General features: G+C 36.5%; 1 protein-coding gene across 1 annotated transcript in view; it reads left to right on the forward strand.

Moving 5' to 3' along the window:
* Positions 1–19,390, forward strand: part of LOC104841031 (FAS-associated factor 1-like) — a 43,624-nt gene extending 24,234 nt beyond the window's left edge. The window contains exons 3-6 of the mRNA XM_010582402.1: positions 12,248–12,294; positions 15,302–15,510; positions 18,847–18,938; positions 19,298–19,390. Of these exons, the coding sequence (XP_010580704.1) occupies positions 12,248–12,294; positions 15,302–15,510; positions 18,847–18,938; positions 19,298–19,390 (441 nt within the window). The remainder of the gene's footprint in view (positions 1–12,247; positions 12,295–15,301; positions 15,511–18,846; positions 18,939–19,297) is intronic.
* Positions 19,391–20,100: the final 710 nt, after the last annotated feature.

The raw sequence follows: 20,100 nt of genomic DNA on the forward strand, positions 1-20,100 counted from the left end.
GACTACCTAATTCTTAAAAAACCCATGATTATTAAATTAATTGTTTTTATTTACTTTTGAATGCCTTCATCTCACATAAAACAGATGTTTCCTTTCGGTATATTTTCCACATTGAAGACCATATGAAATGTGGAGATCTATAGGCAGTTGTAAACATGGTATGGCTTTCCACATAGCTGTATGCATGTTCACCTATAAAAAAAAAACCCAAACTGAAACACCCAAACTGATATGGAGGAAATTAAGATTCTCTACTTGCAGAACGCAGAATAAGAGTGCTGCTTTGTCACCTCAGTAATGTGCTTCAGGGAAGGAAGATTACCTCTGATAGCAGCAAGGGAGCCCAGTCTTCATGGTCCTACCAAATCCAAACTTTCTTCTGAGACTTAACAGCAATAGTTGATACCTCAGGTGATGCAGGAAAGTGTTCAGTATATCGCCACTGTGATGGTCATTTCACATGACTTCGATGAGAGCACAAATTGCAATTGATCCTGTTATGTCTCTGCATCAATCTTGGTCCGTTGCCTGCAAGTGGTCTGTTAGACATCAGAAAGTGGTCAACAGAGCAACTACAGTTCAAAATAAAAAGGAGCCAAACCCAATAAAAATGTCGTATACACATTCTGACACATGCAAGCAAGGAAACAAACACACTAAAGGGAGAATAAAAGTAGTAAATGTCTAACTTGTGTGTTTTAAACTTTTGATTGTTTTGAATAAAACTATTATTTTATTACATAGGTTGGTCCCTTGGATTTTTTTTTTCCAAAAAACTTAGGTGGTCTTTGGATTTGGTCTTATTTGTATGACCCTTTGCACTTTCAAAAGAGGTTGAGAAACACTGCTTGGATCGTGTTAACATTGCCGTAACTTGTGATTTTTTTATAAGGAAACCCATGAAAGCTGTAATCAATGCTGTAGCTGCTGATATTGTGTAAATATCCAAGAATCTCAAGTTTCACAGTGTTCCCCTGTAAATAAAGAGCCTTGGAAGGGGGCAGTCTCTGGCTTGTCTGTAGTGAAAGATTTGAAAATTAAAATTAATTCTTTTCCTCATCTGTAGTCTGCTATCCCAAAACTTTATTAATTCTCATGGATCTTGCCTGGGACTCTTCAGGTACAAAAACAACTCTCAAAATGTACTTTACCCCAGAAATAATAGCTAAATTTTGTGCCAGACCCAGAGAGATGTTTGGTTTCTTTGAATTATTTCTGTCTTTTTCTTTTTTGGTTCCTAAGGCAGGTAAATGTGTAAAAAATACTAAATCTTCTTCCCCCACCCCTGAGGAAATTACTGGGTCTCCTTACCAGGGCAAAGCTTTGTCTGAGAAAGATTGTTTGAGGAATTTGGTGAAAACAGGTTTAATTTCTTTAAATTACTCCTCTGCTGAAACATGGTGCTTATTTCACAGAAAAAGTCTTGACAGCCTCACAGCTTGGGAAGACTTGAGCTTTCACTGCAGAAAACTGGTGCTGTGCAGTGTCATTCTTTTCTCCTATTTTCAAGGCACTACTGAAATATTAACATTATAAAATCATTTGTTTAGTAGGTGACTAACTGTATTTAGGGCTCATTTTGGTCTACCATGTTTAAGTGGATTGAGGCAAAGGGATGTGCAGCTTGCAATGTTATGGAAACCATGAATTAGGGTTAAATACATGAATTATTTTGTCGTTCAAATTTGAGAGGATGAAAAAACTGATAGCTCTCAAGGAGGTAAGGATTTTTTTTTATTTAAGGCAGTTAAGAGTCATGGCTTTAAACGTGTTTTCTTTAGTGCTGTTTCATATATGCTTTGCAGTTTTGTTGATTGCATCAGAAGGGGCTAATTCTTACATTGCTGATTGAAAGAAGGTGTAATGGGGTGTATATATTTCCCACAGGGTAAAACTGGTATAGCTTGGGCAAAGTGTCTTCTAGATGAGGACCCTTTTGTTGCTGTTAAACTGGAACAATTCTTCAGTATCTGTGAAGAAATCCGTACCTTTCACCCCTTCACAATTTTAGCAAATGTAATGGTTAACTTGCAATATAGTAGATAGTTTTCTAGACACTAAGGGGTTTATATTAATCTAAAATAGTTTATGTTGTTTCAGAACTATAGATTTTAATTTTTCTAATAGAAAACGCCTGCTTTATTCACTGGAGGATAACAGCAGGATTGTGATTATGTATTTTATGGCTGTATTTTGTAGCCATGTTGCTGTGATGATGCATATGAAATTATAATGTCTGGACAGAAAGAGAGTGGAGGAGATTTTTAGGTAAAACTTTGCTGTCAACATTATAGAGTGAGCTGTGTCTCTCCTTTCCAAATTACAGATGGAATTTAGTTACTTAAGAAATAAGCTCCTTTCCTTAAGTTTTTCTTGCACAGTGATCAAACAAGCAACGGGACTAATAAGTTTAGATTTCTGTTCATGGAAAAAGACTCTCATTTCTTGTAATAGAGAGGTTTGTGTTCTGAGAATAACCAAAAAGTGGCACCTGAGATCACAGTAGTGCCTGATAGTATTGCTGTACCTATATGTATGCATTAACCACCCGCCTCATGTTTTACAAATACTTATTTTCAGAGGCTGGTACTTCTGTATTGACAATATCTATGAAGATTCCTTAGCGTTAATTTGTCCTGAGACATTCAAATTTAAGAGCAAATTTCTAGAATATATTAATAGTGAAGTAGCTGGTAATGAGGTATCTGTAAGTAGTTTGTAGTATATTATTCTGTGACTAGTTGAACTGAAAATTGCATGCATCTTATAAACGTGTGTTTGACAAGTGATTAGTCTGTCATGGAGTCATGCTGGGAATATATGAGTAGGAGAAAAATAAAGTAGATTATTTAATTTAAGAACCAGCATCCATGCCAATGTTGTGACTATTTTGCAAGTAAACCTGAACTGTGAAAGATTTTACCACAGAAGCTAGAAGTCATCTAGACCACTCAGGCTTTCAAAGCAGAGTATTTAAAAAATGGATTTACTTATAATACTGTTGAATATCTTTAACAGCTCTGTCCTGGTTTTATTTAAATAAACTCTTCTTAGCTGGTCCTGGAAGACCTGGGTTGCTGCAGTGCCAGCAGTATAGTGTAGGTTGTCAAGAGGTATAAGGAGAAATACTGTGAGATGAGTTGTAGGTTACATACTTTGGCTTGGGATCTTCTGGTTTCCAAACTTTTAAGCTAAATCTTGCATAATTATTCTTTTATTATGCATTAGTGATTAGGCAGTCTGCTGACTATGGTTAGGGTAGTTTGAAAACTGTCGTATAAGATGTTTCATGTTATTACAGCTTTTCAATGAGGGGGCCTTAGTCTGTAAGCAGTAATTCTAGGACTGTTTGAGTTTTCTTGTGTCCTGAGATTTCATCCCTGGTAGTACTTGCTAAGAGCTAGTATGTTAGAATGATGAGTGATTTTTAAAAAATAATAATTTTTTTAAGACTGAACAAAAAGTATGTTGTCATGGGGTGGCTATTCCCAACCTGTACATTTTAGTGTTGTCATTCAAATTTACATAAAATAATTAGGAGAGCGGTAGAAATGTGGGAGTTCAGTACATAGATATTTTTTCAGGCATAGCCTTAGTTTTATCTGACTGTCCTGCTGTCTAGCTTTATGTTCTAAGGAGTAACAAAGTATGTTTGATATTAAACATAGGCATTCCTTTCTGTTAAGTTAGAAGGTGAAGCAGTGGTAGTGTAAAAAGTTGTGACGTTAACATATATGTGTGTCAAAGTAGCGGACACATCATGGTCTACTCCTCTCCCTTTCTATATGAATGAGTTTTGAGTGGACAGTTCAGAGTAGGTTATTTTTCTTTATTCCTGCTGAAATAGAGTTTCAGCTCAGATAGATACGGATCCATAAGCTGCTTATAAATCCGTTTAGGTTATTTATTTTCATTATGCTAGGGAAATACATCTATTTATGAATTTATTATTGAGATTGTGCTTTGTTTGGGGAATTATGCAATGACAGTGTAAAATTGAAGAACTGTGCAAAATGTGGTTTTTTTTCTCAGGGTTATAGAAGTATATCTAACTGTTGAAAGGCTTCCTAGTGCATTTCGGCATGTTGTAGGAACTACAGGAAAAAATTTGCTGAAGCCACCAAAGAAGTAGGGAGAAATGGGAAACCACATCTAGAGTGCTAATTGTAAACTATTTCAACGCGTGCTGTCTTGCTGATGAAGTGAATCATCTGTAGGAATATATTCATGTGGCATTTTTTTGATGAAATGTTAATTTTTTGCTTTATTAGCAATTCTATTGTTTTGCAGCTTTTCATGAAGTATATTTGTTGTAAAGAAAGCAAGCTGAAATAAAGCAGAATGCATAGAAGACATTTCATTGTAGTTCAATTACAGCTTTTGGTTAAATTTTAACCACGATGGGGACGAATGTTGGCATTCTGTAAAAACTTTGTGGGTGTAACTTCACGTCTAGCACTTGGAAATACTTTGTGACTTGCAAAGCTGGGGAAACGCCAGCAAGTATAACACAAGCTACAGGAAAAAGCTGACTCATTTCTTTGCCTTGAAAAGTCTGCCAAAGATAACAAAGGTAGAGGTTGCTTCTGTTACTGCTGGGGCACAATTAGCAATTTTTTTATTTAAATATGATTGCATTCATTTAAAAATCCAAACCAAATAATACTTTTTATAACTTGAACTCATAGCAATCATTACTTGTTAAAGTAATGATTTCAAAGTAGCTGTGTATGTAGGAAGGCAATAGTGTACATTGTCTGTAAAAAGCCTCTAGTCTGAAATAATTGGTATTTCTGCAGAAGGTTTTATGGAATTTCTTGTTTAGAATAACGCATCGCAGGGCTTGCTTGTAACAGGCAAGATTTGATAGTTGCACAAAGATGCACAGAAACCATGTTCTTCTGCTTGGGAATCTCATAATACAATCTCAATGTCTTGAGGCAGAAAGAAGTGATTGCATTACAGCTGATTTCAGTAAACCTTTATTTTATTAATCCAGATTGACTGCAGTATTTGACTAATACTTGCAGTAAGTTTTTGTCAGCATCAGTTAGTAAAACTTCTGTTTATTCCCGAATTTCCTACTTTTTTATTGTTATAAAGTGATCACAAGAAAAGCCTATGCATAGTCTTACTTACTTTTTATTCAGTTTCCTGAAATCACAGTATCAGCAGGTCAGAACGAATGTTTTGACATGTCTACATCTGGCATTACCTGTTATCATCAGTTCTGTTGAAAATACAAGCCCAAATTAGTATTTGCTAAAAATAAAGTTATTAGGGGAGCATTATTTCAAAACATTTACTTTATTACCAAAATATATGCATATAGTAGAACCCTGCAAGCTAGTTTCACTGTAAGAAATACTTCTGTGCTCAAAAGGAACTAATAAATCTTTGCGCTTCTCCTGTTTTGCTTTACTGTTGTATATAAAAGTATGTTCCTTTGTCATGGAGATTTATAGTTTGGAAGCAATTTAAAATTCACTTTTGCTTTGTTGGTCTTTTCATGCATGTTTTGTCTCACTAATGCTTTCCTTTATCCCTTATCATTTAACCTTATCATTTAATTATTTGGTTTTCCACTCTGGATAACATTTGTTCAGTTTTGGGTTTTGTTTCCTGTTGGTTTTTTTTTTTTCTTTTTAAGCTCCCCATTGTACAAAGCATTTAGAGTTTTATCATCCATTTATTTTGTTTGAATACCAAATAGAATAATGGATTTTAAATCTTTAGGATAAGCAATTTATCATGTGAAAACAACAAAATTAGAGTAAGAATATTGTATTTCAGGGGGAATATCACATTTAGCCCAAATTAGGAGTAGAATTAATAGCAATGGGATTACAATTGTAAACAGAGTAGTATAAATGACCCTTCTGATGCTGTGGAAACATATCACAAAATACAGAAGATAAGAAATAATTTTTCTAGTTTATTATAGATTGCTTAATGAGGGCCTTTTAGTATATTTCATTACATTTTTAGCTTTTAAAAAAACATGTTTAATTTGTTTAAATTCAACAAATCTTGAGTGACCCTCAGCAGGATGGATTGATAGCACAGAGGAATACTGGCTGATATTTCCAAAATATAAGTTATATATTTTTTTTTAATTCTACAGAAATCAAAACCACAGTACGTTTGTCTTGTGTGTCATCTCTCCCTCTATAGTGAGGTTTTGTATGTAGGTTTTGATCTTATATTCACTTGTGTTATCAGACTGACAAATAAATCTAAGATTAAATGCTGAAAGGGTCAGTCAAACATTAAAATAGGCTTCTATTTGTTTTGTAGTGTGAAACAACAAAACACCATTTTCTGGTTATATTTCAAAATATAGTCCTAAAAGCTGCTAGCACCCCTTACTCTAAGATGGTAAGCTGTCTTTACTTCTGCTAATGTAGAAAACAGTATGGGGTAAACTTTCTGAATTTGTGATTTGAGAGAAATTTTTTTTATATCAAGGAGATGTTAAATGTATGATAGGAAGAAAAGGCAAAATGAGCAGGAAAGACACAAAATGCAGAACTTTGTTTTTTTAGCTTACCAGACATTTTAAACCAAAAGCAAAATCTGAGTTGTAGCATTTGGGGAAGAATGTAGATTTTTTTGAAAGTCATAATAAATGAATTCTTTCATCAAAGAAAGCTCTTACTGAATTTCATAGAAATAATTAAATATGTGGATTATGAGGCTATTACATTAAGTGGAATACAACAAAAAAATTGTAATTACTAGAAATCTGAATGTGTCAGACCTACAGAAGATTGAGGCATTGGAAGAAAATGCCCCATGAGCAAATTACTCCATTATGTTTCCCTGTGAATTTCTGAAGCAGTTGATACTGTTTGGTTGGAAGTCTTTGGATTTTGGATTAAATCATCTGCTATGGCTGTTCCTATTACCCTGTGTCTATGTCTCATCTGCATATTGTGTTTGTTTAATGTAAACCTTCTCAATTTTTAGCTAAACGAATGTAAAGCTCTGAGTGGGCTTTATTAAGTAGACTGAAGTGGTCTTGCTGAGTTCGGTCAAACCCAAATAAGGCTTTTAAAATTCTGTGTGAGCTGACATACATAAATTTGTACTGGTTGCATTAGGCTGATATGGTTATTTACCTCAATGAAACTCATGTAGCTTTCACATGTGCACGGTATTTACAACTCTCTAGCCTCTTCTTCTGAAAGGGTTGTTCTTCCAGCATCACGCTACTTGAACTTGCTTTCTTCTTTTGCTTAGAGATGTGTTTTCTAATACCCTGTTTTGGAAAGTTGATCTTATACTGTGCTTTGTAAAAGCTCTTGCTCTTCATTGGGGTAGAGGTTTGAATGGCAAAACTTTTAAGTTATCTATATCTAGGATAGGGGTCTGCATCTGTCGGCCGAAACCATCATGGGGTATGGAGATTGGAAAGGAGAGGGAACGAGATGTGGCCATGGAGGAAGATCTTCTCCCACCTCACCCACTCCAAAAGCCTTTAACTGCACTTTTGCCTGGGCCTGCTTTTAACTCTTAAGATAATTCATTTAAAAATCACTTTTAAATTCTGGAAATTTAAAAACTACTTCCCATCTGTAGTTTATGAAGAGGAAGGAATTCCCTGTTTCGTTTGAATATACAATCAGTATATGTAGACCTCTGCTTTTAAATAATATGATTGGCAAACCCAGTCCATCTTCAAACTTAGTGATAATGCCGAGTATTTTAAACTCAGGAGTTTAATGTTTGTGCTATTTAAAATACCACAGTTTTTCCATAATTGTTCATACGACCCTCATTCCCTTGGGACAAGAGTCACTCTAAGATGTGCTTAATTGGTTTTAGATGGTTAGTACTATAATTGTGTATTTTGGGAGAAGTCATCAACATTGTTGCTTCATCAGATTATTAAGAAATGGTGGTTCTTGGTTTTCTCTCTAACACTGTTTAGTACTCCTAGAAGATAGTCATGTTTAGTCAGAACTGACTAATCTGTTTAAGTTAATATTCCCTTGAGGAAAAGCTTTACATTTCACAGTCTGCTTCACAATGTTCTTGAGGCACTTAAATAATTTCAGTCTTTTTGTAGAATACCGCAGAGTTTCTGGGTTGCCCAAACTATTAATGAATTTGGTAACCTCTCATTAACTGTATTGCTTTATTGTTTCCTATATTTGCAGGAAACAAAAATGTTGGATTTAATAGATTTTGATACTAAAATTTGGAAGCTTGTTGCTGAAACAAACACCAAAAAAAGTATGTTACTTTGAACTGTTGTAATTGGCGCTCATCAGTCCAGTATTATATCCTTCTCAGGTCTTCCCATTCATTTAAATGAACAGGATTCTCAGTAACATTTATCAATATATCCTATACTGTTGGATGAAGGAGTCACAGAGTGCTTGAGATTGGAAGTTATTTCTGGATGTCAGTCTGGTCCAAAGTAGGTCCAGTTAGATCAGGTCATGCAGTGCTTAATAAAGTCTTAAATAAAGTATTTAAAATCCTGGATATATGACTGGTATCTCTAAACAAAATGTATAAATCAAGGATAACTAAATTTGGCTTATAGTTTCCTAAAATAAATTGTGGGCCTGGTTGTTGTTTGAATGTTGTCATCAAAACAATAATTATGTCCTGGCTTCTATTCCTCTGTTCCAAGTTTGAACAGCGTTATGGCAGAGTTTGTGTATGGATAGCACTGAGACACACCTAAGATTCTTGGCTTTGGGAAAAAATCTTATGAAACCTCTATAATTTTCGATTTAAGGTGAGCTTTGCTCTTTAAATAGTGATAGCATTAGAAAAGGCAAATACCTGTTGTAGCTGTGGTACCCAGTATCCAGCAGTGACACTCATGGATAAACAGTGTGAGAACAGCATAAGCATGGAGTGCTACTTCCCTGGTAGCAGTCTCAGCAACAGGTTATTGGAAGCTGAATAAATTTTCTGAGCCAGACACGGTATCTTCATATTTAATAACCCACAAATAGATTTAATGCACCTGTTATTAAAATTGTTTCAAGGGTAATACATCTTTTTAATTACTGTATATTAGTCACACAGGCTGTTTTTGATGATCAAATGATCCCTGTTTGGAAAAACAAAAAAATTTAATAACTTTGAATGTTTGCTTAACTATAGAGATCTGATCCCCTCTCAAAGGGGACTGAGAGTGGGGAAGAAGAGCCTGGAACAGACCTTGCCTTAAGAACTTGTTCTTTTTTTAGTTTTTTTTTTTATAGTCACAACCTTCCTCCTATGAAATTCTAAAGCAGATGGTTGTTCCTTTTTCTTATTTTCTTTGCAGGATCTACTTATAGATGTCTTGTAAGAACATGGATATTTAATATTTATGCAATATCTACATGTGCACTGCTACCATTTGCTGTCTACGTAATTTTAGTCTTCCATCTTGCTTAACAAATAGTGTCCAGACTCTTCATTTTTACAGTGTGGTTAATAGAGGTCTTTCCATCAAAAAAAGTACATAATGCTGCTGCTGTTTTTTCTTACTGCTGTGCCCCTTAAATGTCATCAAGTTTACAAAACTGGAGACGTGAACAAGCGAGTTATTCAGTTTTAAAGAAAATAGCTTGGAGCCTCTGTCGTGTTTAACCCCTCTAACTACGCTTAGAAGAAGTTTGAGCTGCTTCAATCCTCTGAGGCTGAGACATGAGCTTTGACAGAAGTAGTGTGGAAATGCCATGCTGTGCTATATTTCTTCATAGCTGAAGCAGCTTCTTTTTTGCTGAGTAGAGAGAATTCTCTTGCACCAACAGATCATTATTAGTGTAGGTCCTGTGGTACAAAACCCTGTATTTGCTCTCTGTATCCTACAGATGCAAAATAAAGGATATTTTTGTCTTTCAACAAATTTACCTGTTGATTGATAGGAATGAAATGTATGTTGCTGAAGAGTATGGTGGGGGGAAGCCAATCTAGAAAAACCCAAACAAACCAAAACCTCCCACTTTTTCCTGGAGGTTCATTAGATGAACGTGATCAAGAGCTATGTACAACTGCAAAACCACAATGATAAACGAGATGTTGTTAAAAAGAAACCACTGACTATTGCCATGCACGGTGGATAAACTGATTTAAAAACTGATCTGGTGTGAAGCTTTGTTTTCACTGTAATTTGATACAGCCTCGTGCATAGTTGCTGTAGTTTATAGATACCTGTGACCCTTTTCCTTGTCTGCTTTTTTGCTATTATTTATGCAATATTTGTTTCTAAATATATGATAAATGTTATTGCAATATCATAGTTACTTAGCTGAGTTCAGCAGTAATACTTTTTGACTTTGTGTAGCCTTAACTATTAATGGAAATTGTAAAAAATCATGTTTATATATTCAGAGAAAAAGAAACCATAGCATTTAAATCTTGATTTTTGTCTATTTTTGTGTTTATTAAGCACTTAAGTAAGTTGCTTTTTTTTTTTTTAAATGTCAGTTTGTAAAAATTACGTTGATAGATGATGACTGTCCAACTGATCAGTTGCAATATACGACTTTGTCCTCCTGCAGTACCGGGGAATCTATGAGCTTCTAAACATCAGCATTCCCTTCTTCATCAGGGACCAGACACTCATTCACCAGGTATTCTGGCCAACAGGTCAGGTATATCTGGCATAGGAGAGTGGTTATTAGAAGCTGTGATAGTAGAAATGCATGAATCACTGCTGGTACAGCAGAAAATTGAGATTAGTGGGATGCTACAGTCTCTCTTTAATTTCACTGTTAAGCCTAACAAATATGTACCTGTGAACACAATAGTGATTACAAAGATCATCAAAGAGCAGAAGTAGAATTATTTTTTTGAGGTCTGTTTTTTCTCTCTCTCTCTCTCTCTCTTTTTTTTTTTTTTTTAAGTTCTTTCTCATTCCTTATCAAATTCCCTCCTGTGCTCTTCCACCTTATCTGCCCACTGCTGGGCTAGGATTGAAAGTCTGAAGTTAGGTAGGGTTCTGACATCTTTACTTCCATATCTTCTAACAATAATCAGAACAAATTTTTATCAGCTGAGGAGTAAATGTGTAAGTCATCTTCACCAACTCGCATGGTGCCACTTTCACTGCTCCTTAAATCTGAAAAATCCTAGCAATGAGATGATTTTAAAACACATTTTTGGTGGTATGAAGCAGTCTGAAATAAGTTGTCTTCCAAATACTGTTGAAGAGAGTCTTACTGGCTTTCCAAGTTTTTCCCTCATCCTGACTTACATACAGTTTCCAAGTTATACAAACTTCTACAGCATCAGATGTGCTGGAAATGCATTAAAATATTCTGCAACATAGAATGGAGCAATGCTGTAACAGGCTGAGGTGACAATTTTGTCAGAAATGGAGTTTCAAATTTGCAACTGGAATATGTTGTGGCTATTTTTAAAATGCTGCATTTTAATGTGAGAGAGAATTCATAAGGATATTTTTATAGGTAATAACTCTGTAATTTCCAATAAGAACAAATCTGAATGCAGCTTGCCAGGTTTGTACTTATACACCTATAAGTTGTATTTTGTTTATTCTGATGTTCTGGACAGCATGGGATATTTAACCGCATAAACCTTACTTAAAAAATACTTCCTTTTCTACCTGAAGATTGTTTGAATTTTGGGGGTAGTCATTTCTGTGATTCCCTGGCACACGAGGACTCTTAAGAAGCTAGATGTATTTTTGTGTGTGTGAGCTAGAGGCAGGCTGTCGAGAAGGTGTAGGTGTGATGGAGGCAACGTGTGCTGCTGAGTAGCCGTTTGCGTGGACTTCAGCAATTCCTGAACACATCAGGGCTGCAGCATGCAGTGTGTGTGCAGCTGTGCAGGTTTATAGGTTTGTGCAGGTCTGATACTTCTGGGAAACATTAGATTTTCTGTGTATGTGCTGTCTGGCTACCTTGTCTGTGCACAGTTAGCTCGATGTATTTGAAAGCAATATGTTCACTATGTATGTACCAAGTGTACAAAGTGTTAGATTTACTGAGCGTGGGCCATGCAGTTTATTCCCATGCATTCCACCTGGGATATCCATTGCGTGCATATAGGAGTCTGAGCTTCAGTTCATGTTCGTTTTCACTTAGATATGGTTTTTATCTTATGTAGGTACTTTAATGACAGTGTCATTCACCAAGAATATTCACTGAATGGAGAACATTTTATGGCACATTGTAAAGCAAGCTAATCACTCTTCAAAACATGTTATAGAGGTTCTGATTTATTTTTGTTGCTCTGTATGCTTGACTCAAAATTTCTTTTCTCTTTTCAGGCAGCTATAAATGGTGTAATACCACAAGAAAACGGCATTCTACAAAGGTAAGCACAGAAAGCTGGAGTAGTACACACGGGGAATGATGCTGGGTAATAGTTACAGTTTTTGTTCCTGAATCCTAAGAAGATGATGTAATTCTCCTTTTAAAGCAGTTTCTGGAGCCACAAATTCTATTCCTGGCAAAGCTGATTTAACATTCAAGTTTTCCCATACTGATGGAGGACCAACTTGAACACCTATTCAAATTGGTTAATTTTTATTTTGAATTCATTGGTTGTTGAGTCATTCTGTGCAGGGTTGTCTCTTTACTAAGACTGGATTTTGGTATGCTTCCTTGGATGTCAGGACTTTCTACTCCCCTTCCCCCCCCAGGATCTAAAAATTTGCAGGGCAGATCCACAGATGTTCCTGGCTAAGTATTTTCTTTTTCCTTATGCATTTTTAAAGGTATTGATAGTCCATGCTTCCCTGTCCCTGGCCAAAAATATTTGTATTTCTGTAGGCTTTTTTGTTGTGGTTTCTTTTCTTTTATTATTTTTAAATTGAATTACAGGCAGCAGATACTGTGTTAGATAAAGTAAGGTTGCTCCCTTCTAAAAGTAGCTTTACTGATTTTCTTTCAGCTTTTGAATTAAATTTTGGCTTGTATACTGATGCCTGGATATCTTGAAGTTACTGAAGCATGAGCTCCTAAGTGCTGATGAGGCAGTTGAAAACAGCAGAACAGGAATTGAGCTACTTGAGAAAGACAGTAAAATAGCATTTAAAATTTTGTTTAGAAAAGTACTCAATGTACTATTTTAGAAAGTTTATTTTAATGATGAAAAATGATACATAATGTAGGTAAAATGGTGTTTTGGCATCTCTGTCAATGCTTACTAAAGCTGTCATTAAGTAGAGTCAGTTTTTGATTCAGGATAAAACCTTATTTGCTCAGTAAAGTTAGATGTTTATTTACTGTAAGGTCTACTTAGTCCATTGAGATCAAGTTTTGATTGTGTTGAGCACTCTTTCTGCCTATGTTAATAAGTCCTGACCCTCAAAGCATTTACATTCAAAATACCAGAATGTTTGGAACCATTTGGTCAGGGGGAAGGAGCTGGGGAGTAGTTATGCCTGACTTGGATAACAAGCTGGTCCAGTGTCCACTTACAGCTTTCTTCCCCACTAATCTATTCATTTTTAGAAATGATTAGACAGTCAAATGTGTCTCAAATATTTTTTTTTTTCTTTTTCTTCCAATGGAAGTGGTTTAAAAGGAGAATCACAAGACGTAGAAGCCTAGTTTCCAGTGGTTTTCAGATGAGGCTTGTTTTACTGATGTGAGGCTTTTTATGTTCCATTAGAGGTTGCCAGTCAGATATGTAGGATGCCTTTTGTGGTGGAATCAAATAGAATTAATACAACTGGACTTGAAGTAAGTTAATTTATTGAAGGGAAAAAAATACATTTTGTTTTATAATTCAGTTATATTGTTTAAAATAAATAAATAAATCCAATCCTGAGAATCAGGATATTCATTGCTTCTTGGGTCTGTTAACAGAATCATTATAGTACTTAATTCATAGTTGGCCATCAGATTTAAGACAATAACATATCACTCTGTATTTATACTTTTTTAAATCCTGAAAATAAGACTGTTTCCTGTACTGTTTAGACCTCTAAAATGGGTCTTTGACCTTTGAGCATGCGTCTTTGAGTGTGGGTCTTTGTAGCTGGGAATTCATCCTTCTAAGCCTGCTGATGTGAGAAGTGAAGGAGCCCCTTGTTTTATGAGCATAATATGTTTTTCTTTTCAAATATGGAAGGCACAATGATGGGATTTGCAATAGCTGTGTATAATTTCTGCACTTCTGTGATATGCATGCCATCCACATTTATGCTTTTTTAAGTTCAAGTCTCCTCTAGGTGACAGATTTGACTTGCTATAAGAAGCATTTCCACTGAGAGATCTCACGGTATCTTCAAGAATGGCAGAATGTATTTTTCAAATAAGTCCTGTTTAAGAATGGAAATGAGACAACTTAATCTCAGCATTTCCTAAATCCTTCTTTGCTCAGCTTGCATCCTTTCAGTGCGTACGTTTTATTAGCTTGCATCCTCCATCATGATATGCTGTAACTGTCCAGCACAGATAATCTTCCTGATAAGAACATCTCCAAGGCAAAGCTCTAGGCTTGCCCTGTGAAGTTGCTTGCCTTCCAGATTTAATTTCTGTACATCATAGTTTTTTTGACCTGGAGTAATCTCCCTTAAATTTCATGTTTTGTTACCTTTGTTTCTAATCCCAGTTACATGCTTCTTATGTATATCTCACTGAGGAAGATGAAGTGCTTCTTGGTAGTGAGGATTTCCCAGTTTATTCTGACCTGTAATGCTAGGTGTATCCTTGAACCAGGTTGGAGGCATCCTTATATGAATGTCCAAGAGGCTCGAAGGGTTTTTGAACTTAAAGGCAAGCTAGAATTCAGCATTGCGTGACTGTTGTACTTCTAGGTATTTTTTGCAATATATACCTCATTATCTTGATTTATTTACCTTAAGTACAAAACCATTTTCATATCTGACTTGTTTTCCACTAATTTGGTATTGGAAAATACCAATACGTGTGCAGTATTTTAAGGTTTATTTCTTAATTTCATTTCCATGTGATACTAGCCCAGTGATGTAGAAAGCTGGTCGTTGCCATGGTGCCAATTTTTATATGGTCACAGCACTCCTGGAACAGGAAATAATCCTTCTTCTCAAGATAATTCTGATATTAATTACATTGTGAACTTTAGACTGCAATAATGGCTTAAATCCTTGTTTGTCATCTAAGTTGTACTCCTATAGCACTTCTGAGTCACTGAAATGTTAATACTGCTGATACGAAAGTTATTTTCTAATTATTAACAAAACAGCATTCTCAGATGTGACAGTGTAGTTTATTCAAGAAGTGTGTGCTGTGGACCACAGTGAGTGAGTAATACTGTTCATTTTGCTTTGCTAACTTTTATTTAAACATATCAAGCTCTTCTGTTTAAACCTTCTTATCTGTATATCTTTCAGTGAGTACGGTGGAGACACTTTACATGGACCAGCGTATGGCCCCACAAGTCATTCTACAGCAGCTTCTTCAACTCCTTCCTCATCCTCAGCGTTTCGCCATGTAGTGCCATCTAGACAAATAGTGGAAAGACAACCTCGAATGCTTGACTTCAGGGTTGAGTACAGAGACAGAAATGTGGATGTAGTACTTGAAGACAGCTCCACAGTTGGTAAGGATTTGTAAAAATGAAATTAAAACCATTGTGGTAAAATTGTTAAAACAAAAACAAACAAAAAAGGCCCAGCCCGAAAAATCCAAATCCTAAAACAAAGCAAAAGAAAACCCCTCAAAGAAGAAAAAAATCCCCCAGAAGTAGCAGGCTCCACAGTTTCTAACCATTTTCAAATCTCTTTGCAGCTTTACAAAAGCAAAATTTCACTAATCTATTGTAACAGTTAGTGATCTATCAAATTTTTTTTGAAATCTAGTTTTTTGATGAACTTGCTTCAGAAACAAAATAGAGATTGCTGATTAAGTTGAGGCAAGAAAATTTAATTTGGGGTAGGATTAGTCTAGATGCAGTTTACTAACAAGCAGATGATCTTGGCATTTCCTTTTTGAATCAGTACGGCATCTCTTTCTGTGTAGGATTAGTGACAAGATTTAGAGGAATTTTAAGAGCATCGTTGCATTCTTTTCAATTTTTGTTTGACTTGTTTTTGCAAATAAAGATTTCTTTTATGATTTTATTATCTTTATCCTAAAACTGATGCATTTTGTAACAGTATGTTAGAAATATGCTATTGTTAGTATTGCAGAGCATGTTATTTTTTCTACTTTCCCCAAACTGTGAGTTGATTTACTTTTGCTAAGGATGAAGAATAGGTGGTTTTGGTTTTGTGGGTTTTGTTTGTTTGGTTGTTTTTTTTAGTGAAAAGTCTATACAGATCAAAATAAGGAACTACATGAAGAAATAGTTGATTAAAACAATTTTCAGTGCTGCAGCATAATGTCTGTGATGAAATTTTGAAATTGAAACTTTTGATCTTTGTCTTCTTAGCATCCGATTTGGTATTGGCTGGTGCCACCTAGTGGTGCTTAGTTTGAATTCCTGATTAGCCTTTCATGTTTTCCAGAGCACTGCACTGAGTGGTATCTGTGCAAAGCAGATCTAAAAGTCTGATCAAATCAGAATTTCGTAGCCGTAGTATTTTATTTTTTCTTTTCTTATTAACTTCCTTCGGGTATAAATGATTAAGCTGTAGGGCAGAAGCAGTCAACGTAGAACTTCTGTCTGTATCTTGGCATATGAAGATTGAGGGCAGCATTGTGTTTCAAGTCCAGAGAGAAGTAAGCAAGGCAAATAGTAGAATTTCAACCGTGGACTTCAGGAAAGAAGATTTTTGGCTTTTTCAGGGATCTGCTTGGCAGGATCCCATGAGAGAGTGCCCTGAGGGCAAAGGTGCCTAAGAGAGCTGGTTGATCTTCAAGGACAACCTCTTCAAAGCACAACAACAGTCCATTCCAACATGCAGAAAGAGGAGCAAGCATGGCAGAAGACCAGCACAGAAGAACAAAGAGTTTCTGACTAAGCTAAATGCAAAAAGAAAGTACACAGAAGGTGGAAGGTAGTGATGGGCTACCCAGGAGGAATACAGAGATGTTGCTAGATATGCAGGTTTGGAGTTAGGAAGACCAAACCTCAGGTGGAGCTGAAGTGACGGAGGGATTAGAAGGGCTTGTCTAAGTACATCAGCATGAAAAGAAAGGCTAAGAAAAATGTGAGCTTACTGTTAAATGGTGATTGCTGAACTTGGTCCCTGGGAAGATTATGGAGAAAATCTTTCTGGAAGCCTTTTCTGAGCACAGGAAAGAAAAGAAGGTGATTTAGGAACAGCCAGCGTGGATTTGCTAAGGGCACATTGCACCTAATCAATGTTACTTGCCATTTATGATTTGATGACTGGGTCTGTGGACAAGGGGAGAATGGTGGATGTCACTTTGACTTTAGTAAGGCCTTTGACATACTCTGCTGTAGTATTCTTAAATTGTTAGGATAAGGACTGGATAAGTGGGCTGATAAGGTAGACAGATAATTGCCTGGACTGCTGGGCTCAAAGTCTGACTGGTGAACAGTTACTAGTTTGGGGATGTCCCTTGGGTTGATCCTGGGGCCAGTGTTGCTTAATGTCTTTATTAAAAACCTACTTGTTAAGGTAAGTGCTCTTGGCAAGTTTGCAAAGAATACCAGATCAGAGAAAGTGGCTGATGTTCTGAAGGGCAAGGCTGCTATTGAGAGGGCCCTGGACAGCCTGGAGAAATGGGCTGACAGGAGCCTCATGAAGTTCAAAGAAAGCAAAGCTGAAGTCCTGCATCTGGGATAGGATAACTTCATGTTATCCCATCTGATAACTGGCTGAGGGCTGACAGGCTAGAAAGCAACTTTATAAAAAAAGGGATCTAGGGGTGCATCAGAAGTGCACCCTTGCAGTGAAGAAGGCCAGCCACATCCTAGGCTGTGTTAGCAAGAGTGTAGCCAATGGATCCAGGAAAAAAATTATTCCCCTCTCATCAGCACTTGTGGGACTGCATCTGGAGCACTACATCCAATTTTGAGGTCCCCAGTACAAGGAAGATGTTGACATTCTGCAGTGAGTCGAGCAGAGGCCAGCAAGATAGTCAGGGGACTGGAGCACATGGGAACATAGGAGGAGAGGTGCAGAGAACGGGATTTATTCAGCCTGGGGGAGAGAAGGGGAGAGGTAGAGACCTTACTTCTGTCTACAATTACCTGCTAGGAGGACAGAGAGAAGATGAAGCCAGATTCTTCTTGGAGGTGCATGATAATAAGATGAGAGGCAATGGATGCAATTTGCAACACTGAAAATTCCTGTTAGATGAAAGGATTTTTTTTTTTTTTTTTTAAGTTGTGAGAGTGGTGAAGTACTGGAACAGGTTGGCCGGAGAAGTTGTCAAACTTCCATCCTTAGAGGTGTTCAAATCCTTGACTAAACTGGTTTAATTAGACCTTTGAGCTGGGCTTGGGTTAGGTGAGCTCCTGAGGTCCCTTCCAGCCTGAATTATTTTATGACTGTAATAACTACAGGGAGAGGAGAGCATCGAAATGTGCAAAACATTGAAAAAGCTGTCAGAGCAGTTAAATTGTATGAACACTCCAGTTCTTTAGGTTAGGACTATTGATAATGGAATTAGGTATCAAAAATACGCACCTTCTTTATTGCTGGCAAAGTCCATTGCTCCAGATAGCATGCATCTGCAAATGTGTGTGTCTAGCATACGCAGTGTAGAACTGTTCAAATATATGTCCAAATCGTGAAATCCTCATGTGACTCTCCAAACGTTCACGCTTTCTGTGATTTTTTTTTTTTTTTTGAGCTTCATTTGTCCTTTACTGTTTGAAGTGTATGTTACAAGGGTAACTAGACTAAGAATGGTTTTCATAGCAAATTTTTCCTTGCTCTTGTTTTTTAAGTATAACTCAGTACTGTTTGAAATAAAGCAGTAAGTGTGTATATTTAATATATTTTCTTTGTTTTCTCTTTAGGAGATATCAAACATATTCTAGAAAATGAACTTCAAATTCCTGCATCTAAAATGCTGTTAAAAGGGTGGAAGACTGGAGATGTAGATGATAGTGTAAGTTTTCAACTGTGTTTTCAGTTAACTGAGTTCAGAGTTTCAAACTGAGCATCTGTGGGTGGGGATTACAATGCAAGAATTGTGAGTTTCAAACAGTGTTAGATGTCTCGAGTGGCATACAAGGAACTCTTAAACTAAAACGTTGCAAAAAAAATCAGGACAAATCACTTTAGTTTGTGTTGGTTTTATATATAACACGGCCACCTACAAAAAGGATCTTGGGAAGTTAACCGTAAGTATATCTCAAAGCAAAATATTTGGTGGTATTGTAAATAAGTATCAATAATTAAAAGAAATTAAATAATGTGTCAGAATTGGTGAATGTTTTATATTTATAATGATTTTTCTCCCCTCAGACTGTTTTAAAAACTCTACACTTGCCAAAAAATAATAGTCTTTATGTTCTAACACCTGACCTGCCTCCTCCTTCTTCAAGTCATTCTGGGTAAGTCTTTTGGCCATAAATGCTACTTGTATGATTTGGTCTTGTATGGTTTTTATGAAGCCACATGTATCCTTGCAGGAGTCTGCAATCGGTAAATAGAAAGCATTTTCACCGCTCTAGTAAGCGTTGGGATGAACTACCTACCTCAGCACTTCGTTGTTGAAAAGAAGGTTGTTAAGTTTTTTAGAACCTCGGTGTGGTACGTGAACCACTTACGTACATGCAGAATTTTACACCTCCCAGATGCGATGACTTTTAACAAAAATCTAGTCCCTGTGGAAATGAGAGCGGGCCCTCCGTAGGTTCCTGCATTAACACACGTGCAGAATTTTACACCTCCCAGATGCGATGACTTTTACAAAAATCCAGTCCCTGTGGAAATGAGGGCTGGCCCTCCATAGGTTCCTGCATTATGTTGGTTCATTTAATGTATAAATCATGTAGGAGCCTTGTGTAAATCATTGCCAGCAGATCAGGATTTTCCTTCTGGAACGTTTGTTAGGTTATTTTGTCTTATCTTCTTGGGACTTTTAAAACGCAGGTAGATGGGCCGAGCAGTTGGTTTCCCCTCACGGAGCGGGCTATCTGTTATTGCCGATTGGCACGCTTCCAAAGTTAACGGTGAGCGTTGGCATGTCCGTGATTACCGCTGAGGTCTGCAAACGAGACGTGACTCGGCCGAGGCGGGAATCGTTGCCCTGACGAAGCAAGCGG

This window comes from Haliaeetus leucocephalus, unplaced genomic scaffold (assembly GCF_000737465.1).
Source record: "Haliaeetus leucocephalus isolate CR32 unplaced genomic scaffold, Haliaeetus_leucocephalus-4.0 Scaffold848, whole genome shotgun sequence".
Taxonomy (NCBI): Eukaryota; Metazoa; Chordata; class Aves; order Accipitriformes; family Accipitridae; genus Haliaeetus; species Haliaeetus leucocephalus.